General features: G+C 49.7%; 1 protein-coding gene across 4 annotated transcripts in view; it reads right to left on the bottom strand.

The window, feature by feature from the left end:
- Window positions 1–3,260: 3,260 nt before the first annotated feature.
- Window positions 3,261–23,783, bottom strand: part of TMCC1 (transmembrane and coiled-coil domain family 1) — a 46,156-nt gene continuing 25,633 nt past the window's right edge. For 3 of the 4 annotated variants that reach the window (XM_077276709.1, XM_077276711.1, XM_077276713.1), the window contains 4 exons: window positions 9,299–9,556; window positions 8,254–8,936; window positions 5,973–6,108; window positions 3,261–4,829 (listed from right to left, as the gene is read on the bottom strand). In XM_077276709.1, coding sequence (XP_077132824.1) covers window positions 4,515–4,829; window positions 5,973–6,108; window positions 8,254–8,936; window positions 9,299–9,556 — 1,392 coding nt within the window. In that variant the 3' untranslated portion in view covers window positions 3,261–4,514. Of the gene's footprint in view, window positions 4,830–5,972; window positions 6,109–8,253; window positions 8,937–9,298; window positions 9,557–11,132; window positions 11,223–23,783 lie in introns of those variants that run through there. The other variant, XM_077276712.1, reaches the window with a different exon arrangement.

Here is a 23,783-nt window from a genome sequence, read left to right as displayed (position 1 = left end):
TTCACCGCTCTATTATCACCTGCAGGTTTGGGGTCTCTGTTCATGGGGGTGCTCATTATAGTCGTATACAGAGTGTGAGGAGTCGCTTTCCATCACGCTGTGATAAGCAGAATTAACCCTTACTATAAGGAAACCACGGCGTTATCGCAGCCCGTGTAAATCTGTGGCCGGTGCACGAGCGCTGGATCCGGTGGGGTCCGTGTGCCACAAAAAGTGACACCACAGCAGATATTTTTGCATTTGGGTCCAGGATCTTTTGTTCGTTAAAAATATGATTTCACCCCCCCCTTTGCATTTCTTGCAGTGGAGATAAGCGGCGCCATGACCCCAAAGTTGTTTGCCATAGTTCCGCACCGAATCCAGGGTGATAGGCCGCATACGAGCCGCTGCGTCCCTGGCCTGTGCCCTCCTGCAGCATTGACCTGGTAGTTTGAGGCTTAGTGACCCCCGGCGGACCCTCCAGTCTCAGAGCTGCCATCGTGAGTCACTGTGGTGGGCCCAGGATTTACAGATCTGGATCTGTGACTGAATCATCGCTCTGGATATTCAGGCATGAAAGGAATGGAAGCCATGGGGGGCACTGCGTCATGGTGAGGGTCTTATAACCAATGCACCACCAAAGCGCAGGGTCCCCATACCCTAGGACCTTAATGTCACCGCTAGAAGACATGAGCTGGATTTAGGATGATGGAGACCTACAGACATAAAATATAATATCTGGAGCCTACTGATGACCCCTAATCACAGGCGCCCCCCGACCCTTTATCGAAGCTGGGGGAGGGTGGTGGTGCTGGTGGAGTCTATGGAGCCGCATCCATCAGGAGTGCACAGATGACCCTTCCTGGGCCTCCCCTGCCACCGTCAACCCACTGCAACTCCAGATAACCTCGGTCCGATCGCACGTCCCCGTGATGGAGACCACCCGTTCAGGCGCCATCATCTTCCTTGGCACAAAGTGAACAGCGCCCCAGAAGCTTCCAATCGAAGGGAGAGGACACGTTGCTTCGGCTGCAAAATTTGCAGAAAATTCTGCTCCAGATTTGCATTTGGCTGCGTCCTGTATTGCAGTTTTCTGATCATCCAGGACATCTGCTAGTCCGGCACCGGCTTACAGGAGCTGTGCTGGAGGATATTGTTAGAGGGCGCAGGGGTGGTCTGAGGAAGGGCCAGGGTATAAGAAGGGGTCACCATTTCCCTTCGAGAAGCGCGAGCTGTAATTCTGTGTCTGTGCAGGTTGTGTTTCCTGTAGATAAGCGGCCGCCTGGGTTTACAGATCCGGGGGAAACGGGGAGCGAAGCTGGGAGGTTTGATAAGAGATGAAGTCACTCTATTGGCAGCAGGACCGGCTGCGGTAAAGATGGCAGCACTGCAGCGCCAACCTGTGGCCTCATGCGGGCAATGCCCCGGGTACCAATGGCCGTATCACCTGGGGTCAATGACATCAAAGCAACACCGGTCATATGTTAAATGGAGCGACGATATAACCCTGATCGGCAGTCAGTCACTGTAATCCTTCCATTTAGGCAGCTAGGAAATCTAACAAAAAAAGAAATGCAAGAAAAGTAACAACAAAGGTGAAGGCCTGAAGTGGCCTTTTCTGTGAGAGCCAATGTTGTGTGCACAGCGCCATCTCCTGTCTGTGACACATATTACACCTTGTGCGGTTCATGCCCTGCTTTCTATCAGCTGCACATCTCTCGCCTGCCAGAAGGCCACGTTCACACACAGCAGGTTGGTTGCTGAAATGTTGTGGACGGTCCCAACCATGTAGGTTTCTATGTACATGATGCAGAAACAACCACATTCATTCACCAGTAATGTGTCCCACTTGGTGCCGCTGCTAATCTCTACTGCTGAAGTGGGCCTCTGGCCGCTCACAATATAATCTGTTTACTCCTCCTGTAGAGGGAGACTTAGCTGCTTTATAGTAGTCTCCACTCCTTTCTCGACCAGCAGACAGAAAGCCATTTCCATTGGCTTCCAGGCAGTAAACAGAGGATCTCTATGTGCTAGGGTGTCAAGGGGGTCTACTACTGTGTGCTAGGGTATCAAGGGGGTCTACTACTGTGTGCTAGGGCAGTGTTTCTCAACTCCAGTCCTCAAGACCCACCAACAGGTCAAGTTTTCAGGATATACTTAGTTTTGCACAGGTGATAATTTAATCACCTGCTCAAGCATTTATTCCATCACCTATGCAATACTAAGGAAATCCTGAAAACATGACCTGTTGGTGGGTCTTGAGGACCGGAGTTGAGAAACACTGTACTAGGGTATCAAGGGGTCTGCTACTGTGTGCTAGGGTGTCAAGGGAGTCTACTAGTGATGAGCAAATATACTCGTTACTCGAGATTTCCCGAGCACGCTCGGGTGTCCTCGGAGTATTTTTTAGTGTTCGGAGATTTAGAAATCTCAAGTAACGAGTATATTTGCTGATGACTAGAGTTTACTACTGTGTGTAAGGCTGTTGTCACACTAGCAGTATTTGGTCAGTATTTTACATCAGTATTTATAGCCAAAACCAGGAGTGGAACAATTAGAGGAAAAGTATAATAGAAACATATGCTCCACTTCTGTATTTATCACCCACTCCTGGTTTTGGCTACAAATACTGATGTAAAATACTGACCAAATACTGATAGTGTGACAACAGCCCTAGGGTGCCAAGGAGTCTACTACTGTGTGCGCAGTGTTCCAACTCTGGTCCTCAAAACCACCAACTACTGTGTGCTAGGATATCAAGGGGTCTACTACTGTGTGCTAGGGTATCAAGGGAGTCTACTACTATGTGCTAGGGTATCGAGGAGGATCTACTACAGTGCGGGGGGCACCACGGGACACAACTACTGCACTGAGGCACAATAGGGAACATTTCAGCTGTGTGGGGCAGAAAGTGAGCCACCATTGTGTAGGGAGGACAGAAGGAGCCATTACGGCTTTGTGAGGCCTATATGGGGGTATATTACAGGTCCGGGTCTGATCAGTGTTTGTATGGGGATAAAATGTGGGGCACGACTACCGCGTAGGTCTCAATGTGGGGTTTTATACCTGTCTGGGGCACGGCTAGTCTGTGATAAATAGGTGTAGTGGCCGCTGGAGACAATGAGCTAATATCGTCTGTAGAGTTGAGTCGCGGCATGAAGCAGTCATCATGGCGGTGGTCAGAAGCCAATCAGAAGACATCACCGGTCGTTCCCGGATTTCCCTCGGCTGCCATCACCTCTTGTCTGACGTGACATTTACAAACAAAAACGACAAAACTGTTCTTCAAAAACATAACTTTTATTCCACGCTCCCACTCCAAATAATAATTAAAATATTAAACAGGATATAACAAACCTCCGTACACACAGCAGGAAGGGAACACTGTACCGAGCGCACGCTGCGTCCAGTCACACCCACAGACCCACTACTGCCCCTAGTGGCTCACAGCAGCACGAGCATCTCAGAAAAAAAAAAAAAGTGCGGCCAAATGATCGATGTGCACCTTTCTCTACCAGAGGGGCTCGAATAGTGCGGCGGGTCGCCCCACTGGCAAACAGCGTCAATGCTACCGTAAAATATTAAAGAAGGACCTAACGACCAGAAATACTGCGCTCACGTGTTTATACAGGGGGTGAGGAAGGCAGATGTCACCAGAAACATCCTGAGCAGCAAAGGGGCTGACGTGGCGACTTCCCCCCCTATCTTCTCCTCGGTCGCCCCTCTCCTCACGGAGTCGCGGTCGCCTGCCATCTCCAGGAATGTGTCACCGTGGGCGTTTGTAATGCCTGCTCCAGCCAGGAAAGGGTTAATCGAATCAGAGAAGAATGAAGTCCATGGATTCAGTGAAAAGGCAGTTTGGACCCCCCAGCCCCTCGAACACCTATTTTGCCACCTATTGACCTCAAAATTTTAGTTGCAAAAGAGTTTCCCCCCTCCCCGAGAGATGGATGCAATAAGGCACTTGGGCGAGTTGATGGTGCCCAGGTCAGGAGGGTGGCAGAAGCAGACGGGCGTTGCCTTATTGCCACGCACAGCGTCCACGTCTTGCTGCATTCAGAAGCGCCCCTGGGGGCACCGACCTGGGTGACGGGGGGGTGCAGGTGCTGGAGTAGCAGAGCACAAAACATATTGCAGCACTCGTCCTTCAGTCGTAGAGGAGACCCCTCTCCCCTCCAAAAAAAAAGTAAAAATATGTAAAAAGTCCAAAATTCTCTCACAATGTAAACAGTAAACTCTCACGTCCGACTGCCCCCCAGTCCGATCCAGAAACTGCAAGTCCCAAAGGGCAAACATAACTCATATTGGAGTGTTGCAGAATGCCCGATGTGACCCTCCTGGATTTTAAGGCGTGAGGAGGAGGGGGCAGCGTGAATTGGCAGTTATCCAACTCAAAATGGCCTCAATTCAAGGACTATCCCTGTGATCAGAATCGGTATGACCCCCACAGGCACAGGCCAGGTGGGCTCTCCCAATGTACCTAAGTAAAGACTGTACCATCTAACTCCCAATGTTGGGGGTGTTAGTGAGTCTGGTTATCTCGGCGGTGACAGCAGTCTCTCCAGGTACCCAGAGAATGAATCCGAGTGTTTGTATAGGAGCGCGGCCAGTAGGACCAGGAGCAGCGTCCCCAACGTCCGGCCACGGGTCTTCAGTAACGGGACCACGCAGTTGGCCACAGTGGACACAAACACCAGAACCACAGCCATGAGGGCCAGCAGGATGTTGATGAGTTTGCCCAGAAGGTTACGAGCCGTCGCGTTCTCCAGTCCCTCCAGCTGGACCACCTGCTGCTGCTGTTGCTGCAGCTCCATCTTGGAGATCCTGGTCTGACAAGCTTCTAGCGCCTCCTAGAGGACAAAAAATACAATGTCAGCTCAGATGTAGAAAACCAACAGCCAACCAGCAAAACTACAACTCCCAGCATGCCTTATACTCCAGTCGCCCCTGCAGTGATTTTACGTACAACAAACTTTGGTGCAATTTTTGAAACATTTTTAGACAACAGGAGACTTTTAGGCTATGAATTCACAGAACAGACTAAAGACAGAAATAAAAAAGGGAATTTTAAGTTTTGCGCAGAATTCATGGACAGTGTTCATTTTGATGAATTTGTTACAAAAAATGTCAGCAAATATCATGAGACATAAATAATCGCAAATATTCGATTCTGCGGCATGTTCCTGCTTCCTGTCACTGAATAGAAACATAACCAGAGACCTAATTGCTAACTGATTTGATACCGTTGAGCTGTTGATCGTGAGCTGCACAATTGTCTCAGCAGGTGGTTTGCTACAATGTATCGGTCTGTTACATTGGATTGTCAGCATACATCTGCAGCAAACCCTCGGCTGTGATCACACGTGTTGGATTTGCACAGATTTACTAGAAGATCCACAGCAGAACGGCTGACTCTCGCATTTCTGCCGTGGATTTGCAGGGCGACGTGCTGCAGACCCGTGTGAGGATTAGTCCCATTCGATGGGAATAATCCTCTGTTTCTCCTTGCGGCATGTATGAAAATACAGAGCGGGCTACTAATTCTTGCAGATTTTCTGCAGTAATCCAGATTATTTTCCAAACATGTGATGAGTGAATCGATTCATAGATTCTGGTCCAGCAAACATGCCGATAGTCAGTGATCGACAGACGAGTCCGACGAGCCTCCTCCTGACCACTGGCAGCCTCTTCGGATTAGGAGGTCTGATGCTACATCTCGTGGGTCATATCACACCGTGTGTACAAATCAGGAGGCGTAGAGCTCTCATCCAGCAGCCATGGACTACATGGATATACGGCTGAACGGTAACGCATCACACGTTCCCGTCAGTGTGGTAGTTCCATAGAGACTGAACTATATGGACTATATGGACGGTAGTGCAGTGGTCAGTGTGTGAACACAGCCGTACTGCAGACCCGGATCACAGCAGTCAGATCCCCAAGACCAGGTATAAGCTGTCTAATGCCTGATAACGGCTCCCCTGATCCCTCACCTGGATGTCTCGCGCCCTCTCGTAAGACTGGTAAGCGATTTTCTCTTCCATGCTGGCCAATTCCTGCTTCAGGTTGAGGATCTCGTTCTGGTGCAGCTCAGTCAGGTCATTCAGCTGCTCCTCCAGCCGCTCACATCTGCAATAAAGGGAAAAAAAAAAAAAAAGGATGAGAGATCTGATCCAAAAATTTAACAGTCAATTATTGCAATTTTGCAAAACTGGCAAGACATACAAATAGGCTTGCTAACTCCTTCACGACGTCAACTTGTGTCATGTTGTGTCCCTGCCTTTGATGTGGACTCACATGCCGAGCCCGAATCTCTCCCAGCAGATGATGGCTGTTATTCAGCCATCATCTGCTTCTAACAGCCGTGGATGGAGTGGAGCGAAGGGGGCTGTTAACATGTTATATCCCGCATGTCACTCCACACTCCTAACGGAGCTCCTGCAACATGATTTTGGGGCACTGTTGGGTTGTCATAACATCAGGGGGTCTGCTGAAAACCCCTGTGCCCGTCATTACAATCCTCCTGTGAAAGCCAGCCTGTGGCGTTCATAGGAGATCACGATTTTCCCTATAGGCTAAGAACCCAGCCCAAACTTAAGAGTCAGTTCACATGTGGATTTGTTGTGCATCCCATATTGAAATCAGTATATATATATATATATATATATATATATATATATATATATATATATATATATATATATATATATATATACACACACACACACACACACACACAAAAAAAAGCCCCACAAACTTTAAAATCCCCCCTTTTGCACCATTAAAACAAAGAAAAAAAACTAAACATGTGGCATTGGTGCGTTTGTAAAAGCCCTATCAAAATATAAATTCCAATTTGTAAACGCTGTAAAAGAAAAAAAAAAAAATACACATAACACATACAGTGTGTGTAATATATATACATATATACATACATACATTCATACATACATATATACATACATACACACAGATTTTATTTTTTCCTTATAAAATTTCTGAATTATTTTAATCACTTAAATTCAAAAATAAAACCCTGTTTGGTATCTGCGTATTCGTACTGACCTAGGGAATCCTATTGCCCGGTCAGTTTTATCACATCGTGAACATGGTAAATAAAAAATCTTAAACAATTGGGAAATTGTACTTTTTGCAATTTCAACACACTTGGAATTTTTTTTCCCTTTTTCCAGTCTACTATATGGTAAAAAAAAATCAATGGTGTCATTGAAAAGTACAACTCGTGGATGGGGGGAAAAAAGAAAAATGGCAAAAGGCATGAAGAGGTTAACGAATAGGATATGTCAGGTCAGGACATTCTGTTTTGTTATCCGTCATTCCTATCAGTCTCCACCAGGTGGCGCTCCAATCACGCACTATACATATTATTGCTATATATAAAAAGGATAAAATTAATAACAGTTTAAAAGGGGGGAGTCCAGACACAAATCGGAGTCTAATAAGTGATCCCTTTAAGTAGGACACAGATAATTGTCAGCGGTGGCCTGTGCTGCCCTAATGGTGGGGGACGTTGTGTAAGATCTCTCAGCCGTAGATTAGGTTTTTATTAATTAGTACAAACATGGGAACAAGATTACACTGAACATCATGTGCTGGGAGGAAAGAAAATAAAAAAAAAAGTATAAAAACCCTCAAGACATTACACAACGTTAATGATTGGATTAATCTGACGGTGCAGCCTTTATGGCTTCCTGACTGAGTTACACATCGCTGACTAACCAGCGCCGCCGTATATATAACGTACATATACACAGACATGGGAATCCGCGGCAGTAACGTCACCTGCTGATATTCACCTATGTGACTGGACAGTATCCTAATCACCTGAAATCCTCTGTGCTGCTGGGGACCTGCTTCTTCTGCTATGTGACTCAGAGTCTGTGACCTCATACAAGAGCAGCAAACTCATCTCCTAAAATACTCTGTGCTGCGGATCACCTCGGCTCCTTCCACTCTTACTCGTAGGACGACATTACTCTCCTTAAATACTTTGCGCTGTTACACTCGGTCTATAGCCCTCTCCAAGATCTGTACCCGAGTCTGCTGAAATACTCTGTGCTGTTGAAGACCTTGCTTAATAAGATCAGCACACTTCTGAAATACTCTGTGCTGCTACACACCTTGCCCCTTCCACAATGAGACCCTCAGTCTGTACCCTCCCCCACAAGATCAGTTCACCCCTGTGCTGAAACACTCTGTGCCGCTGCTTCCACCAGGACCATCACACGCCCTCATCGTCCTGCCGGCACTCACCTGTACCGCTCCTCCTGCAGGGACTGGAGGATGAAGGAGTAGTCGCTTTGATACTGAGTCCTGAGTCCTTCTAGAGACTCCTCCAGTTGGTTTTGGGTTTCCCGTATTTCCTGGATCTCCTGAATCATCATCTCAAATCCCATCAGTCCTTGCATATCCAAGGTGTTTGTTCGTGAGCTGCCCCCTCCGCCCCCGCCGGGACCCCCGCTGGTACTGTTGGCGCCCAGTGAGCCTGAGGTGGCGCTGGAGCAGTCCTCCTCGCTTCCATACTTGGGACTAGCCTGAAACATGTTCATAGGTGCAAGGTTCTTCCCGTGGGGCCCCCCATCCTCCCCTAGGCCGGTGGTATCGTCCAGAGATGAAATGTTGTCACTGCTGCCAAAACGGTTCCGTAGCAAGGAGGCGATTTCCCGCGGCTTGGACACCACTGCCCCTGCGGCCGAGTGAGTGGCCTGGGAGAAACTGGACAGCCCACCTTTAACGCTGCCCACCACCCCTCCACTGAACCCAGTCACTCGGGCCCCGACGTCCTTCAGACCCTGGTGCATATCTCTTAAGACATCCTTGGGTTGGCGTGCGATTCCATTCTGCTCCACCTCGCGCAGCTTGCGATGATAGTGCTCCAGCTTCTTCTGCAGCTGGAGGATGTTCTGGGATGACTTCTGGTTCTTCTTCTCAAACACCTGAGGAAGAAAAGGAAAGTCAGGAAAGGCGGCCCTGTCTGACATAATGCTGAAAATATAAGGGCACCTGCACTGACACACTGTAACAGACCCTCAGGTAGCCGCTGCACTTCGACCCCCATGACAGATGTGCCTGAAGACCCCTCTCCCACACTGGTATTATCAGCGACATGGTGGTGGCCCTGCAGTTCTTCTGCAATATGATAATAGGATCGGCTTCTTCTGCAATATGTTCTTCTGCAATAAGTTCTTCTGCAATATGATAATAGGATCGGCGAGACGGCCCCCCGATATTGTGATGCTGGATTATATTTTCCAGACCCCGATGATCTGGTGTTTCCATTACATTGTGAGGGTCTCACCTGTTTGATCCGTGCACTCTGCTGTCTGTCCGCATTGTTCGCCAGCTTCAGGTACTCGGCCACATTGTCGTCTCGGGCCGTCTGCTCGATCTTGATCTGTTCCGTTAGTTTCAGGATCTTCTGCTGCAGCTGTAGAATAGCCGCCTTGGTCCGCTGTGGGTCAGGGGTCCCGTCAACTGTGTCTGTGGCCAACATGCCGTCCGCCCCCGAGGACACCATACTGGACACCTGTGTGAGACCTCCTTCTAGCCGATCGAGCTGTGAGAGACAAAACAATGTCAAAAATTATTTCCAACATGGCAGCTTTAAAAGCAGATAAATGGGTGGCAAAGAACTACAAATCCCAGCAACATTCTATCAAAGCCGAGCTAGTATCGTTAGATCTCCACTAGTTAGACTCTACATAGGGCGCTTCCATTACATGAAATTAAAAAAAACACTAATTAAAGTGAAATTATGTATTTAAAGTGGCATCCGCTCGTCACCAGGGCAGCATGGGAGATCCCATAGCCGAGAGCCTTCTCCGGGAGACACGGGGTTAAGCGTGCGTCCTCCTCAGGAGACATCTCAGTAATTGTATTAGCACAGGGTGGGATTTTCTGCTCTCCACCCTGGTGTAATCCTGTAAATCTGGGGGCAGTCAGTGGTCAGGAGGCTGCAGGATGGATTAGAGGTGCCAGGCCCCAGTGAACAATGGGCCATTCTTAGTGGTCAGGGGGGTGTTCATTGAAGCCCCCCAATTGTATATAGAGGAGGTGGGGTGAAGGAACTCTCACTTAGCTCTGATGCTTCTTATCCCCTCTCTCTAGGAATGAGAACAGCAATCAATGATGAAAGATGGCACCTGCGCCCACTGGGGAAGACACCATGTAAATCAATGTCCAGCACCACCCGTGCCCCCACCCCGGCACGCTGATCAGCGTCATCCTTGTACAAAGGCATCACACTGATCAGCGTTGCCTAGGCACAGTAGCCATGATTGGGTCCCGGAAGACGCCGACCAGTGGGCAGCAATTGGGTCCCGGAAGACGCCGACCAGTGGGCAGCAATTGGGTCCCGGAAGACGCCGACCAGTGGGCAGCAATTGGGTCCCGGAAGACGCCGAACAGTGGGCAGCAATTGGGTCCCGGAAGACGCCGACCAGTGGGCAGCAATTGGGTCCCGGAAGACGCCGACCAGTGGGCAGCAATTGGGTCCCGGAAGACGCCGACCAGTGGGCAGCAATTGGGTCCGACGCCGACCAGTAGGCAGCGATTGTGTCCTGGAAGACGCTGACCAGTGGGCAGCGATTGTGTCCGACGCCAACCAGTGGGCAGCGATTGTGCCAGGGAGACCCTGATTGATGTGCAGCAATTGTGCCCGGGCGACACAATCACAGTACATTCACCAGCACCTATTGGCACGGTGGGCGCATGCCAATCATTATCACAATGACACCATTGAAGCACACGGGTCGGCATCACCAAGACATCATCATAATCAGTGGTACACTGCCCTATGGCAACATACTGATCTAAGCTGGGTACAGTGGGGGTACACTACCATCCTTGGGTCTGGGCAACTGATAATTTCTACCCTGAATCAAGTGCTGATCCAAGTGACCTGAGCTCATGACCTATTCACACAATGGTACCACACTACTACTGTCTCCAGGGCATAAGACAATCACAGTCCCTGGGGCACAACAGATGCCACAACTGTGCGCACTCCCGGCACAACCATCACTGACTGGGGTTCCGCTGCCGAATCCTCGCATGCTACCTGCAACACAGTACCCGGACCCCTTGTTCCCTCAGCACAGTGCCCCCCACCGCTGGCACTGCCCGCTGCTCACCTCCTGCTTGTGCAGCCTCAGTATTTTGTCCCAGTGCATATCTGGTGCCTGCCGCCTGCTGCATACTCCAGCGCTCAGCTGCTTGTGAGCACAGAGGTATCTCACCACCTGAAACTGTCAATCACAGGGATGAGCTGCTGCGCCCTCCCCACGAGGCGGGACCGCCAGCAGCCAGGAGGTGAGCTAACCCTTTACTTCCCAGAGATCACAGGGAGTTTCACTATCACAGGAGAAAGATTTTACCTCCATAGGAAACATGGATGAAAACTGCACAAATCTGGGGTGTGAAGAGAGGACAATATTGCTCGGCTATAAACATCTGCATTACTTCTTATACGGAACACGCCAAAAGTCCCATAAAGTGTGACCTGTGCCCCCGCTTTGGGGTACCGCACCCGAAATGTGAGGCAGCTTTATATATCTCCACACTCCTGACCGCTAGCAATAATCGCCAATATATCTGTGGTCGGCGACTATCCTGCCACTTTAGGCCACTGGGACGTCAGGACACAGCACTAGATTAATTTTCTGATCACGGTTAAGAGCTCTGCCAGCGGTCAGTAAAAAGGGGCGACCAAAAGCGAAAATCGTTACAGTCCTAGAGGTAAACAGAAAACCAAGACACGATACGTAAATGCTCACGTAATGGAGGTGCCACCATTCTTGCCAGGTGGCACAAACCACAGGCGGTCTTACTATGGCGTGCTTCTGTTTTGCAGCACAGATGAAAAAAAGTTTGTGGTGAAATCACACATGATCTTTGTCGCGCAGTTCACACCCGTGCGGCGAAAAGCAGTCACACAACCATTACACGTGCAGTATATTCTAGGGGTGTTTTCACATGACGCTGTTTCACTACAAAGTGACGCTTTTTTCCCCCCTAGCACATTGCAAATCCAAAAACGTATGCAAAATAGTTTTGCCAAGTTGGAATTGGCAGAACTAAAAGACCGAGCCATTTGGCGAATGTAAAAGCACCTTAGGGGTGTAGTCACAAGGTCGGGTCAAATCAAATCACAATTGCAAAGATTGGTGAAAAATAAAGCAGTTTTCTTAAAATTATAGCAAAACCGATGTACTTTGCATTCATGTCATGGTAAAAGCCTGTAAATGCACTCCTGTACTCACAGCAGAGGATTTGTTACAATCGTATCCAGTGTAGACCAGAAGTGCCCATCTATATCCAGCCTTGATGGTTTTGCTACAATGTATCAGTGCAGGTAATAAGTATCAGCCCGAACTCTATTGTCCGGACTAGGATCAGTTGTATCACAACCGTATACCGATTTGTAACAGTCTTTACCTCTGGATGTCAACATTGTTGTTCCTATTCACTGACAACAAGCAGAAATCTTATAAATGGTGCAAAATTGAAACCCCAAGTTCCATTAAAACTTCATAAAACCAAACGCCGCCCGTTGGGGATACAACGGCAGCTCAGCGTCCCTTCGTGTACCACGCAGCCCCAACCATCTCGTGGCCATAATCCGGTCCATGAACGTTCCCGTGTGATAGCGGATTAATTCCGGGGTATAATCCCGTTATGCAAAATGTGGAAACAATGTCTTCTTGATATAGGGTTATATAATGCACGGGAACAATGCGGTTAGTGTAAACCAACACAATCCTGCTGCCGGCCACAAAAATCCTGTTTATGGGGCTGCGGTTCTCACGACATGGCACGCTGGGAGTGGTAGTGTCACCCCGGCTGGGGAGTCACAGGTTGCAGATACTTTATATAAAGTATTGGCGGACACAGCTTTGCCAGTAGTGGGTCGGAGTCCAGAGCGTTCCGACCCCATTCTCCTGAATAAAGGGTTTATGTTCATGTGGGGGCCCTGATGTGGGCACAGCCAGTGCATTCTTGTGCATCTGCCAACCTGCTCTCCATCTTGTACAAAGCTTTTTTTTTTTTATGAATTATGGCCAGAAAAATAAAAAATCCGCCTCCGGGATCCTTTGCAGCCTCACATTTAAGACAATATTAAAAACCTCAGCTGTTGGAAAGTAGCACCCCGGATCACAAAAGATGAATGATGGCTACAAACCTCATGTTCTGCAGCAGCTGCAGTGACCAGCTGCCATGCCCTAAAGGGCCAAACCACCCACAGCGCCCAGATCATCAGGGCATATTCTCAGTTTGCAGAAATCCACACACCCACTTCAGAAACCAGCATAATTCGGTTTTATGGGACTCATTCTTGCAAATCCACTGACAGATTTTGCTGCGGATCCTTACCCTATAGATCCTAACCGCTATATTGAAGCAGCAACATTTATCCAACCATGTCAGATAAGCTTCCTCGTCATTAGTCTAATTCTGGGAGCTGAAAGGGACGAGAGGGGCCGGAAGGGTTAACAATGTTCGCCCTGAGGAGGAAGGGTTAAAAGAAACTTCTTCTCTCATGACATCATGGTGATCAGTGCACAGCTCATGTTTATGGCATGAAAACAGCAGCTCAGAGGGAGGTGCTGATCACAGCTGATACTAGAGGCGGAAGTGACTACTACCCCAGCAAACAGCACGGCTCACTGCCCCGGGCAAACATCCTGGTATCGGGACACCTACCCCGAGAGAGAAGGTGCAACACTGGTACCTGCACAGACACGGCGGCAAGACGTGAGCTCCAGCCGGGGAGAAGACAGAGCCCCCAAATGTCCACAGGTCCCCCCACCCAGAAACCCCCTCAAATGTCCACAGCTCCCCCGCCCAGAAACCCCAAAATGTCCACAGCTCCCCCGCCCAGAACAACCCCCCCAATGTCCACGGCTGCCCCATCCAGAAACCCCCACAGCTCCCCCACCCAGACCCCCCAAATGTCTACGGCTCTCTTGCCCAGACCCCCAAAATGTGCTTGAACCGTCCGCGTACACCGCTCCCCCGCCGCGTACACCGCTCCCCCGCCTGAACCGCCCGCGTACACCGCTCCCCCGCCTGAACCGTCCGCGTACACCGCTCCCCCGCCTGAACCGTCCGCGTACACCGCTCCCCCGCCTGAACCCTCCGCGTACACCGCTCCCCCACCTGAACCCTCCGCGTACACCGCTCCCCCACCTGAACCCTCCGCGTACACCGCTCCCTGGCAGGTCGGCTTCAGCGCTCACAGGCAGCGATTGTTTACCTCAGCACATGAGCACGATCCCATTGTAGTCTAATCTAATGTACACATCAAATCACCACAGCCTCATAGTCAGCCGCCATAAATCACTGCACAGGATGTGGCAGGTGCAGACGCTCTGACAGCTGAATAGGTCAAAATAAACAGAAAATTACATGAAAAAAAAATAAAAAAAATCTGTCAGCGTGGCTATTACTGTTATAACTTGAAATATGGCGCCGTTATAGGCCCTGGCAACAAAGCCACCTCAGAGCAGGCCTCATTGTCCATAGCAACCAATCACAGGTCAGCTTTCATATTAGAAGCAGCATTTAAAAAATGAAACACAGCCTGTGATTGGTTGTTATGTCTTACCTTATACTTCGAGGCTTAGATGGTCCAAACAGCCATTTTGTGAGTTGAAACCATATTACTTGTAGTCGGTCCTCTCACTCACAGCTATTTTGTAGAATGGGACAACATTTACAGGAAGGTTGCCCAATATAAATACAAGGCCATAAAGGGGCCAAAGTCCTCAAGGAGAACAAGCTTCTAAAATGGTGTCCGGTACTTTCTGTGATGACTCATTTTAAGAAATAACCTAGAACTAAGCAGCGAAAGTGTAAAATGGAAGGTTAATGAGATGCGTGTTCTCGGCTGGGCACATGCCTGTAAATCTCACAGATGACATGTCTGAAGGCGGGCGCTGCAGACAGAGATGGATGCCGATGGCCCGCAGGCTAACTTTACTGACAAGTTAATAATGCCTCCCAGGATTCGGGACGAAGCGCATGGACATGAGGAAAAAAAAAAAATCTGACCAAAAGCAAAAACATGTCACATAGCCCTGACATAGAAGACCACGTCACACAGACAGAAAAAAACTAATCATCCCCTTTAATGTGGGGGGGAAGGAAGGGAGGTGACAACCACTCGATTCACCCCAAACACTGAGAAAAGTACAAATAGAAAAAAAATAAAACGCATGCACCGCTTCTTGGGGAAATAATATGGCGGAGTTTTCTTTTGTTACCCCTCTTGGTTTCTTGTTCACTGTAGTATGAAATGGCGGCTATAATCCCAAGTACCTGACAGGATTTACACTTGTCAGGTCACTGTAGAGTAGGAAACATTACAACTATCGCTTACATGGGGGCAGTCATGGAAATCCGGATGTAACACAGAGACGAAGCCGCGAGCAAAAAGTGTATAAATCACTGACATTTCCTGGAAATGTACAAAGACGGGGCTACAATACAGCACAGAGCCGCCTTACCTAAAAAAAGAGGAAAAATACCTGAGGGGGGGAAAAAAAAAATCTCAGAAGTGTAAAGTGAGAAAAAAGAATAATGGCCGACTTGTGCTACAACCGCCACATCTGCAGGACAGAGACTGCGCCATGTCTGTAATATAGTGAGACAAGATGGAGGCGCACAACACCCAAAATTCACATTTTACTTATAGTCATGATGGTATCGTGCAGTGAAACGCACGGTGAGGAGGAGGCGGCGAATACATGATAAATCTGAGGCGTGCGAGACCCCCGGAGACACAAATAAAGGAGGAGTGTGAGGAAAGTAATCAACGCTCGCCCCCCGCGCTGATCACACGCGGATTCCCTGGAGGACGCGGCACATTGCGTTATTATGGCTCCTACACGTAATTGAGGGGAAGGAGTCGGTGGTGACTGACATCTTTTCATTATTTGAGGCTTTAAAAAAAGAAACGCTCCATGTTACCACAGCTTGTGATGCGGTTTTCGTGATATTTAGGGGGGCTACACGGCGACGTTTGCGTGACTGAATTTGCAGCCTTACATCACGGTCATACATGACGGCACAAAACTGAGGAAAATAAATAAAGTTGCGATATACACTGTAAAACTGCATTGCTGCAATTATTAAACAGAGAAGCCGTGGCATTCAGGGCCCTTGGATGTACGGCGGCCATATTGGTGTCAGCCATCTTTTCCAGATGTTAATTAGGAAGCAGCGCAGTGACACAAGGGAAGGACATTTCCAGGTGATGTCGTCATGGCTCACGAGCGGCGTGCCACCGTATAATCGGCGCCCTGTAATTTCTGGCCTATTTATAATAGGCTGTGAATCCCATGTTACAAATGCTCGTATCCCGGCATGATTCATTGTGAGGAATGGTGACGCAGCGGCGGGCACAGAGCGGACGGGTCGGACCAGATTCACTGTGACACCTAATAATCTGAGAAGTCATCCCTGTATAAACCATCCTCCATAGGGAAACACTAACCACAGGGCAACAATATGGCGCCAAGCATCCCACAATATTGTATCCAAGCTCTCCCCTAGAAGCCATTTTCTATGCACATATTCGTGGCTTTATCCCCCTCCTGTCTTATGAGGCTTGGACTGTTTCCCGAACCCTCGCCTATGCTTTACACTGCAGCGCTGCTTGTTCAGATTTCTATTACAAGATGAAGACTATGAACCACAGCTAGGTGAGGAGCCTTAACACAGGAATCTCCGTCCACCATACTTTACACTGCAGCTACAGGAACAGCCTGTAATAAGGCGCAGGAATGAGAAGATCAGTTCATGCTGCCCTGGTCCGGCATCCGGTCCAGTCCTCTGTGCAGCCGGTCTCCACTGCCGAGTGAGGATCCAAGCCGCTGACTGCTGCGATTCCTGCAGGGGAGAAATCCTTTGCTTACATCTGTACCGGAGGCCATTAATATGGCCGTGTGCACGCACCCTTAAAGGGGTTGACCGGGATGTTAAGAAACCAATGTTACAAATAAAATACAGATTAAACACCGCCGCTCTGGTGGTCCCGGTCCTGCAGCGATAACATCACATCCACCATTTAACTGACCTCAGCCGATGCATGGCAAGTAAATGGCTGGCGATTGGCTGCAGCGGTCAGTTCATCCAACACAAGCGACTTCTGCCTCCAATCACTACCTGCGACAGCGGCTGATGTGTCACCATTGTGGTATGTGGGTGGCCGCAGATGTCCGCACTTTTACAGATCGTTAAATACGGAGAAAGCAAGTGCGCAGTTTTTGCAGAACACCGGTCCGCCATCTTTTGACCCCATTGTTTATCTTCCTCTCAGTTTGGAGAATGAGGTCTGACAATGACAGAAGCCCGGGGCCCATGAGGACGGCATGGACACGTATGAAGAGGCTGGGCCCTGCATGGGGAGTCGGTGCCACGTAGCACAGATGCAGGCGATGGCATTTGTGGACCTTTCCACCCCCGATCTGTTTGCAGACACTTCACTGATGATAGTTTCCTCTTCGCAGACAGGAACCGGGCGCGGACGAATTAGGAACACGCCGTCCGAATATACCCGAGCCCCCACCAGACACCATTGTGCCCCCTGAATGCACCCACATTGTACCAGGAGCAGACACTGATCACACGCAGACCAGACAGGTTAGTCTGGTACATGTGGTTTCCCCAGTGCTGTATAGGAGGGCGCAGCCTAGAGTCACCCCCTGGGCAAAACCTCATTCACACCCTGCAGAGAAAAGCCGCAGCGTAAATTGCCTGATCCCGTGGTTATCTGCAGCAGCTACATGCTTTATTAGAAGAATTGCAATATAAGCAACTATCCTAAAAATCTGCAAAAATAATTGGAATTGGGAGGGGGCAACGATGGAAAGAAAGGGTGAAAGTGCAAAGGTAATGCCCAAGTGCCCCAAAGGTACATATGGTAAAGGGTTTGCTCCATGCATAGGTTATGAATGCCTCTACAGAATGTTTTAAAAAGGCTTCTTTTAAAGGGTCTTCAAGCTCCACTCCCCAATCCTATATGTATTTTTTTGTGCGGGGGCAGCACAGATTGCTCTGTGGTTAGCTATACCAGGGTGCTAACAGGTTGCATGGGCACCCATCTGTAGCAGGCTGTGGCGGCAGGGGTTAATGGTGCATGGGCACCCATCTGTAGCAGGCTGTGGCGGCAGGGGTTAATGGTGCATGGGCACCCATCTGTAGCTGGCTGTGGCGGCAGGGGTTAATGGTGCATGGGCACCCATCTGTAGCTGGCTGTGGCGGCAGGGGTTAATGGTGCATGGGCACCCATCTGTAGCTGGCTGTGGCGGCAGGGGTTAATGGTGCATGGGCACCCATCTGTAGCTGGCTGTGGCGGCAGGGGTTAATGGTGCATGGGCACCCATCTGTAGCTGGCTGTGGCGGCAGGGGTTAATGGTGCATGGGCACCCATCTGTAGCAGGCTGTGGCGGCAGGGGTTAATGGTGCATGGGCACCCATCTGTAGCTGGCTGTGGCGGCAGGGGTTAATGGTGCATGGGCACCCATCTGTAGCAGGCTGTGGCGGCAGGGGTAATGGTGCATGGGCACCCATCTGTAGCAGGCTGTGGCGGCAGGGGTTAATGGTGCATGGGCACCCATCTGTAGCAGGCTGTGGCGGCAGGGGTAATGGTGCATGGGCACCCATCTGTAGCAGGCTGTGGCGGCAGGGGTAATGGTGCAGGTGGGGGATGTTCTTTCTTTTGGTCTGGTACTGGAGAGCTCTTGAGCTTCACCTGCATGACAGGGTGGGGGATGGGGACTGCAGGTGATAGAGCAGGATTACTATGGGCTTCAGGAATTCTGTCTGGCTATAACTGTCCGAGGGACACAATGCTGGAGACACAGGAGACACCTGCGGCCAAATGCATCAGGTACGGTCATCGGCAGCTGTGTAATAGATCCATCCACAACTAGAGGGCAAAGTCCAAAACTGGGGTTAAGTTTCCAGATGTTATCGGCCTACTGATAAAATATGAGGCACAAACTAAAACTCTATATACAAGTGAAATACTGAACATTACCCCACATATTGCCCTCTATATAGGGAAATACACTTTTGCTTGGGAAAAAAAAATCCCCAAAACTTTAAATGATGCAGTTCCTGATTCTCGCCACCAGATGGCTGTGCAGAGCTATTGTGTGCCCCAAACTGTACATTCCTCCGCAGGGTCCTGTGTACATTACTGGACAGAGAGTGGATATAACCTTTCATGGGAGGAAGAAGGGGAGAAAAAAAAAAAAAAAGAAGATCGCCTGATTTAACCATTTAAATACTGGACTAATCTACACTAGGATTAAACTGGCTGCAAAGGAGATTTGCATATTGTTTTCCAATTGAAATAACTAACCATTGTTAGAAATGGCGGCATTCTGCAGCTGGACGCCCAGGACGGTGGATATGGATCCTTGCACATTTCCACTAACAGAAATACATTTGGGCAGTGCTATTTAAGCAATTCCCTTCTACCATGTTGAACTCTCGAGAAGCATATGCCAACCGTGTGTACATAGCGCAGGGCATAAAGGAGTAAACTGCGGCATCTCGTGCCCTTCCTGTCACCTCGGCACCAGCTCGCCCGCCCGGTAGAGGAAGCGATGAGGTCTGCGGCAGGAAACCGCTCTGCGCACCCAGCGGCATAAATATATATATGTACGGCGATATAAATATATACGGATATTGCAAAACCTGCAAAGCATCAGATGACTTCATTACTTAACTCCATCAGTGCCGAGACTCCAGACAAATGGTTTCGGAGAAAAGTTTCTTATCTTTGTGCGCTGATTCTTCAAGAACTTGTTACATAGATCTTGAAAAAAGTGAATTAAAAAAACAAAAAAACGCCAGCTGAGGCTTGTTAGAACAGTCTGCACACATTTTGCGTCCTACGTCCCTTTAATGAGCGGCCCGCACGTCTGCGCCATCCATACAGTTCAATGTGATCTATGCAGTGTTGTAATCGAGGCCCTAAAATCCAAGGGAAGGAACCAAGGCGGCATCAAGTGGAACTTCCCCTTTAAGGAACAAGCAAATGCAAACTCCTAGGATATGCTATGGTGGTCCTGGCGAAGTGAGAGGATGGGGGCAGCCTTGGATCTGCGTCCCACTGTCATTTTGAATGCTGGGGGGTCTTTGTGGTCAGACCCCCGCTGGGTAGCAAGTGACAGCCTCTCAGTGATACGCTTTTACTGTAATCCCCCTTATGAGTTGGGGGCCCTGTGTGCAGAGCTGGGGGGTCTTGTGCCTCCCTGGGAGGTCCGTGCAGGAAGTCACATGTCATTTCATCTTGTACATAAATACGTAGGTGACGCCGGGGCCCGGCCGCCATGACAAGTGGCACTGGCGAGGTCGGCTCTGGCGTAATCAGTGCTTTACTTGGGGACGGCACACGAGGAAATATTTAAAGTAGATTCATAAGCAAAATCTCATCCCACAGCCGCCTCCGATCCTACATTCGGGAGTTGTTCTTTCACTGCACAAGTCAGGTCCTATCTGGGTCTAGGAAAGCTGGGTGGCAACTATTAAAGGGAAACGGTCAGAAAAATTCTCAGTATGCAAGGTCACACAAGAGCGGTGTGCGAGGATAGCAATTGTCATCTCCATCCGTAACGTGCGCCAGGGTAGCATTGCTGCTCCCGCAGTCCGTGGCTCCTCGCCACTTCTCTGCTGCATGCAGTCACCTCTGACCCCAGCTGAAATCTTGCACATGCGCCGCTCTTCTTCAGGCCTGCGAATGCGCATGTGTGGACCTGCGCAACAAATACTGCTCTGGATGAAAGTAGAGCAGCACGTGTGCAAGATTCAGATGACACGAAGCAGTAGAGGATGGCGAGAGGTGAAGGTGCGCAGAGGACTGGAAGTGCAAAGACACACCCCCCCCCCCCCAGTGCACTCTGCAGACAGATAAAAAGATGAATTTTGCTGCAATGGTGCAACATACCATGAAAGTTAGGTATCAATGCAATTTTTGCAGGCTGCCTCATTCTCTGCTTTCTCAGACAGGTTCTGTTTAGAGGGAGATTGCCAAAAATCAAGTTATTTCCCTATCCTAAGAATAGGGGATATCACGCTGATCTGCGGAGGTCCGACTGGTGGGACCCACAGCGCTTCATAAAATGAGGCTTTGTATGGAAACAAGGTGGCGAGGTGCTCGGCCTCCAGTCCAAGCATTTTAGCAATACATCTCCGCTGCACACAGGAAAGAGCTGCAGCGCCCGGTTACTGAGATCACGGAGGGTCCCCGAGGACAGACCACCAATAACAGGCATGTTTTTCCACAGCTGGAGACCCTTTAATGTTTGCCTGTACAGCAGGGTAGGACGTCATCCAGCTTTTTCCGATGGCTGAATTCCATATTGCGTAGTGATACCTCCTACTTACCAGGCAGATTTGCCATTCAGGGTCATAGGAAAGCTGGACAACACACATTGGGGTTTTTTTCCCCTTAAGTCTTTTAAGAAAAAGACGGAAAAAAAGAAAAAAAAGTTTGTGGTGGAAGAGAGTGGCGTAACTTGAAAATGTTGCAATGGGGCCTGTAAGATTCAACCGAGACCCCCGGCATCACGAGTGTTTAAATAGTGGCGGTGTTCTTATATGGCCCCTGGGGCTGCACTGCACCCACTATAGTTACGCTCCTGGGAGGAAGACCCTTATAGACGGCCATGTATGATTCTTGGTGACAACACCCCCATTCATCTACAATCCCAGGACATGAGGGGAGGCGGCGTTCTCGGCAGGAGCTGCTCCCTGGCCAGAATCACAGACAGTCGTGGGTTCGCACACAAGGTCACATACGTTTTCAGTGGATGTTTCAATCCCAGCGGTGAGTAGGGCGGCCACGGTGGACTCGTGCATGCTGCTGCAGGCGCTCGGCTCTGCTACCTCGTCCTAGAACGCACTGAGCACAATCGCTGATAACTGACCGGTCATATGGGATCAGAGGCAGCGCTGCAAAGACGGCCGCCCTCCGGAGGACGGGCCACAAGCAACGCGGTCCTCAGGTCAATGCACTCGATGTGAGGGGACGATGAGAGGGGACGGGACCTTTACTCTCCATTCACTGATGAATGCAATCTATGTCTCTGCGGATACCGGCGAACCTCCAGGAGGACGCGCCCCGCGCGGTGCAGCACAGACAGGACGCGCCCCGCGCGGTGCAGCACAGACAGGACGCGCCCCGCGCGGTGCAGCACAGACAGGACGCGCCCCGCGCGGTGCAGCACAGACAGGACGCGCCCCGCGCGGTGCAGCACAGACAGGACGCGCCCCGCGCGGTGCAGCACAGACAGGACGCGCCCCATGGGGTGCAGCACACACAGGACGCGCCCTGTGCAATATAAAGGCTGTAATATTAGTAGTATCGGACTTATAGGTCATGTTCACACAGCACATACCCTACGAGATTATTTTGCCTCGTGCACACGTTATTTATTTTTTCTCGCAGGATTTCTCCCTCAGTCTAATGATTGCATTTTTTGTGTGTTTTCCGTGTGATGAGACGCGTACGATGCAGGAACTTCGGCAGAATATGTCGCGTGCACGTGTCCATCCTATAAAGGTTCACGTTTCCTTCCATTATTTTGTTTAATAAAAACAACATTGGAAAAAACAACAGAACCATAAAATAATTGGGGCCATAAAATGTCTCAAAGTCTGGGCTCAGTTATGTACTGTGCGTCCTCTCGATACCTGAGCGCTTCCTCTCCGGATTTCAGTGATGCGAGGAGGATTTTGACCCCAATGAGACTCTCGTAAAACGAGCACTATCTTTATTGCTTAGATAAACTGGAGATAAAAACGGTAATCGCTACTTACAGGATCCTCGGGAGAAACTGCGATGGAGGCCAGATACACGGGACGGAGACCTTTAACCCATCGGCCTCCCAGAATGGACCCAACCTCGCCTGCGCTGACCGTGACGTCCGCAGGGTTTTCCTGCTATTACGGGAGGTTGCCACGTTGTGGCAGCCATTATCAGCAGGCGTGGAGCGGTCATGTAGTCAGTCACCCAGGCGTCTTCTCGAACCGTCCCCGCTCTTATCTTACATTTAGGTATTGATAAAGAAATTGGGCAAACTTTGGAAGATTCCCACATACGATGGGGGATAGTTTGCTGACCGAGACCCCCACCGTTGCCAAGAAGAGGGGGCTGCAGGCCCATCCTGAATACAGCAGGTGTACACCTTGGTGGGACTGCCGAGTGCCGCGCTTGTGTGGGCCCCCTAAACAATGAATGGGGCGAGGCCGGACGTAGGACGGGCCTGTAGCGCCTTGTTTTGGGATCGCACATTGTTATCTTCTCTTGGTGTAGGGGATAACGTGATTTATTTTTGGAATATCCCTTCAGCCTATTGTATATTTTAGCCCAGTGTTTGCCATCCACTGGCAGCTGTAATACTACAACTCCCATCATTAACAGACAGATGAGTAGCATGGCAGCAGCAGGAGAGCAGCACTGTCTCCGGTGATATAAGGCCAGGTCACGACATCATGATCTCTGGGGTCTCCCGGAATTGTCCTGTAAGCAATATTCCTGCAATGTACGGCTTCTATCCCAGCGAACATCGCCATATTTCACCCGTTCCCGCCAGGCTCCCCCTTCGGCCAGGGTTGGGATCAGGCCTGGTCGTCTGTTTGCTTCTGTTAAGGCTGGTATTTAGTTTGGGTCTCAGCCAATGTATAAGATTCTGGAGTGTCTCGGTCTTCATAAATTATCTGCAGACAATGACTGTCACCGGTTACTAGAGCAATGGAGGCGGCGGACG

Source organism: Ranitomeya variabilis, chromosome 8 (genome assembly GCF_051348905.1).
Source record: "Ranitomeya variabilis isolate aRanVar5 chromosome 8, aRanVar5.hap1, whole genome shotgun sequence".
NCBI classification, from domain to species: domain Eukaryota; kingdom Metazoa; phylum Chordata; class Amphibia; order Anura; family Dendrobatidae; genus Ranitomeya; species Ranitomeya variabilis.
This window is presented reverse-complemented; position numbering and strand designations above follow the sequence as displayed.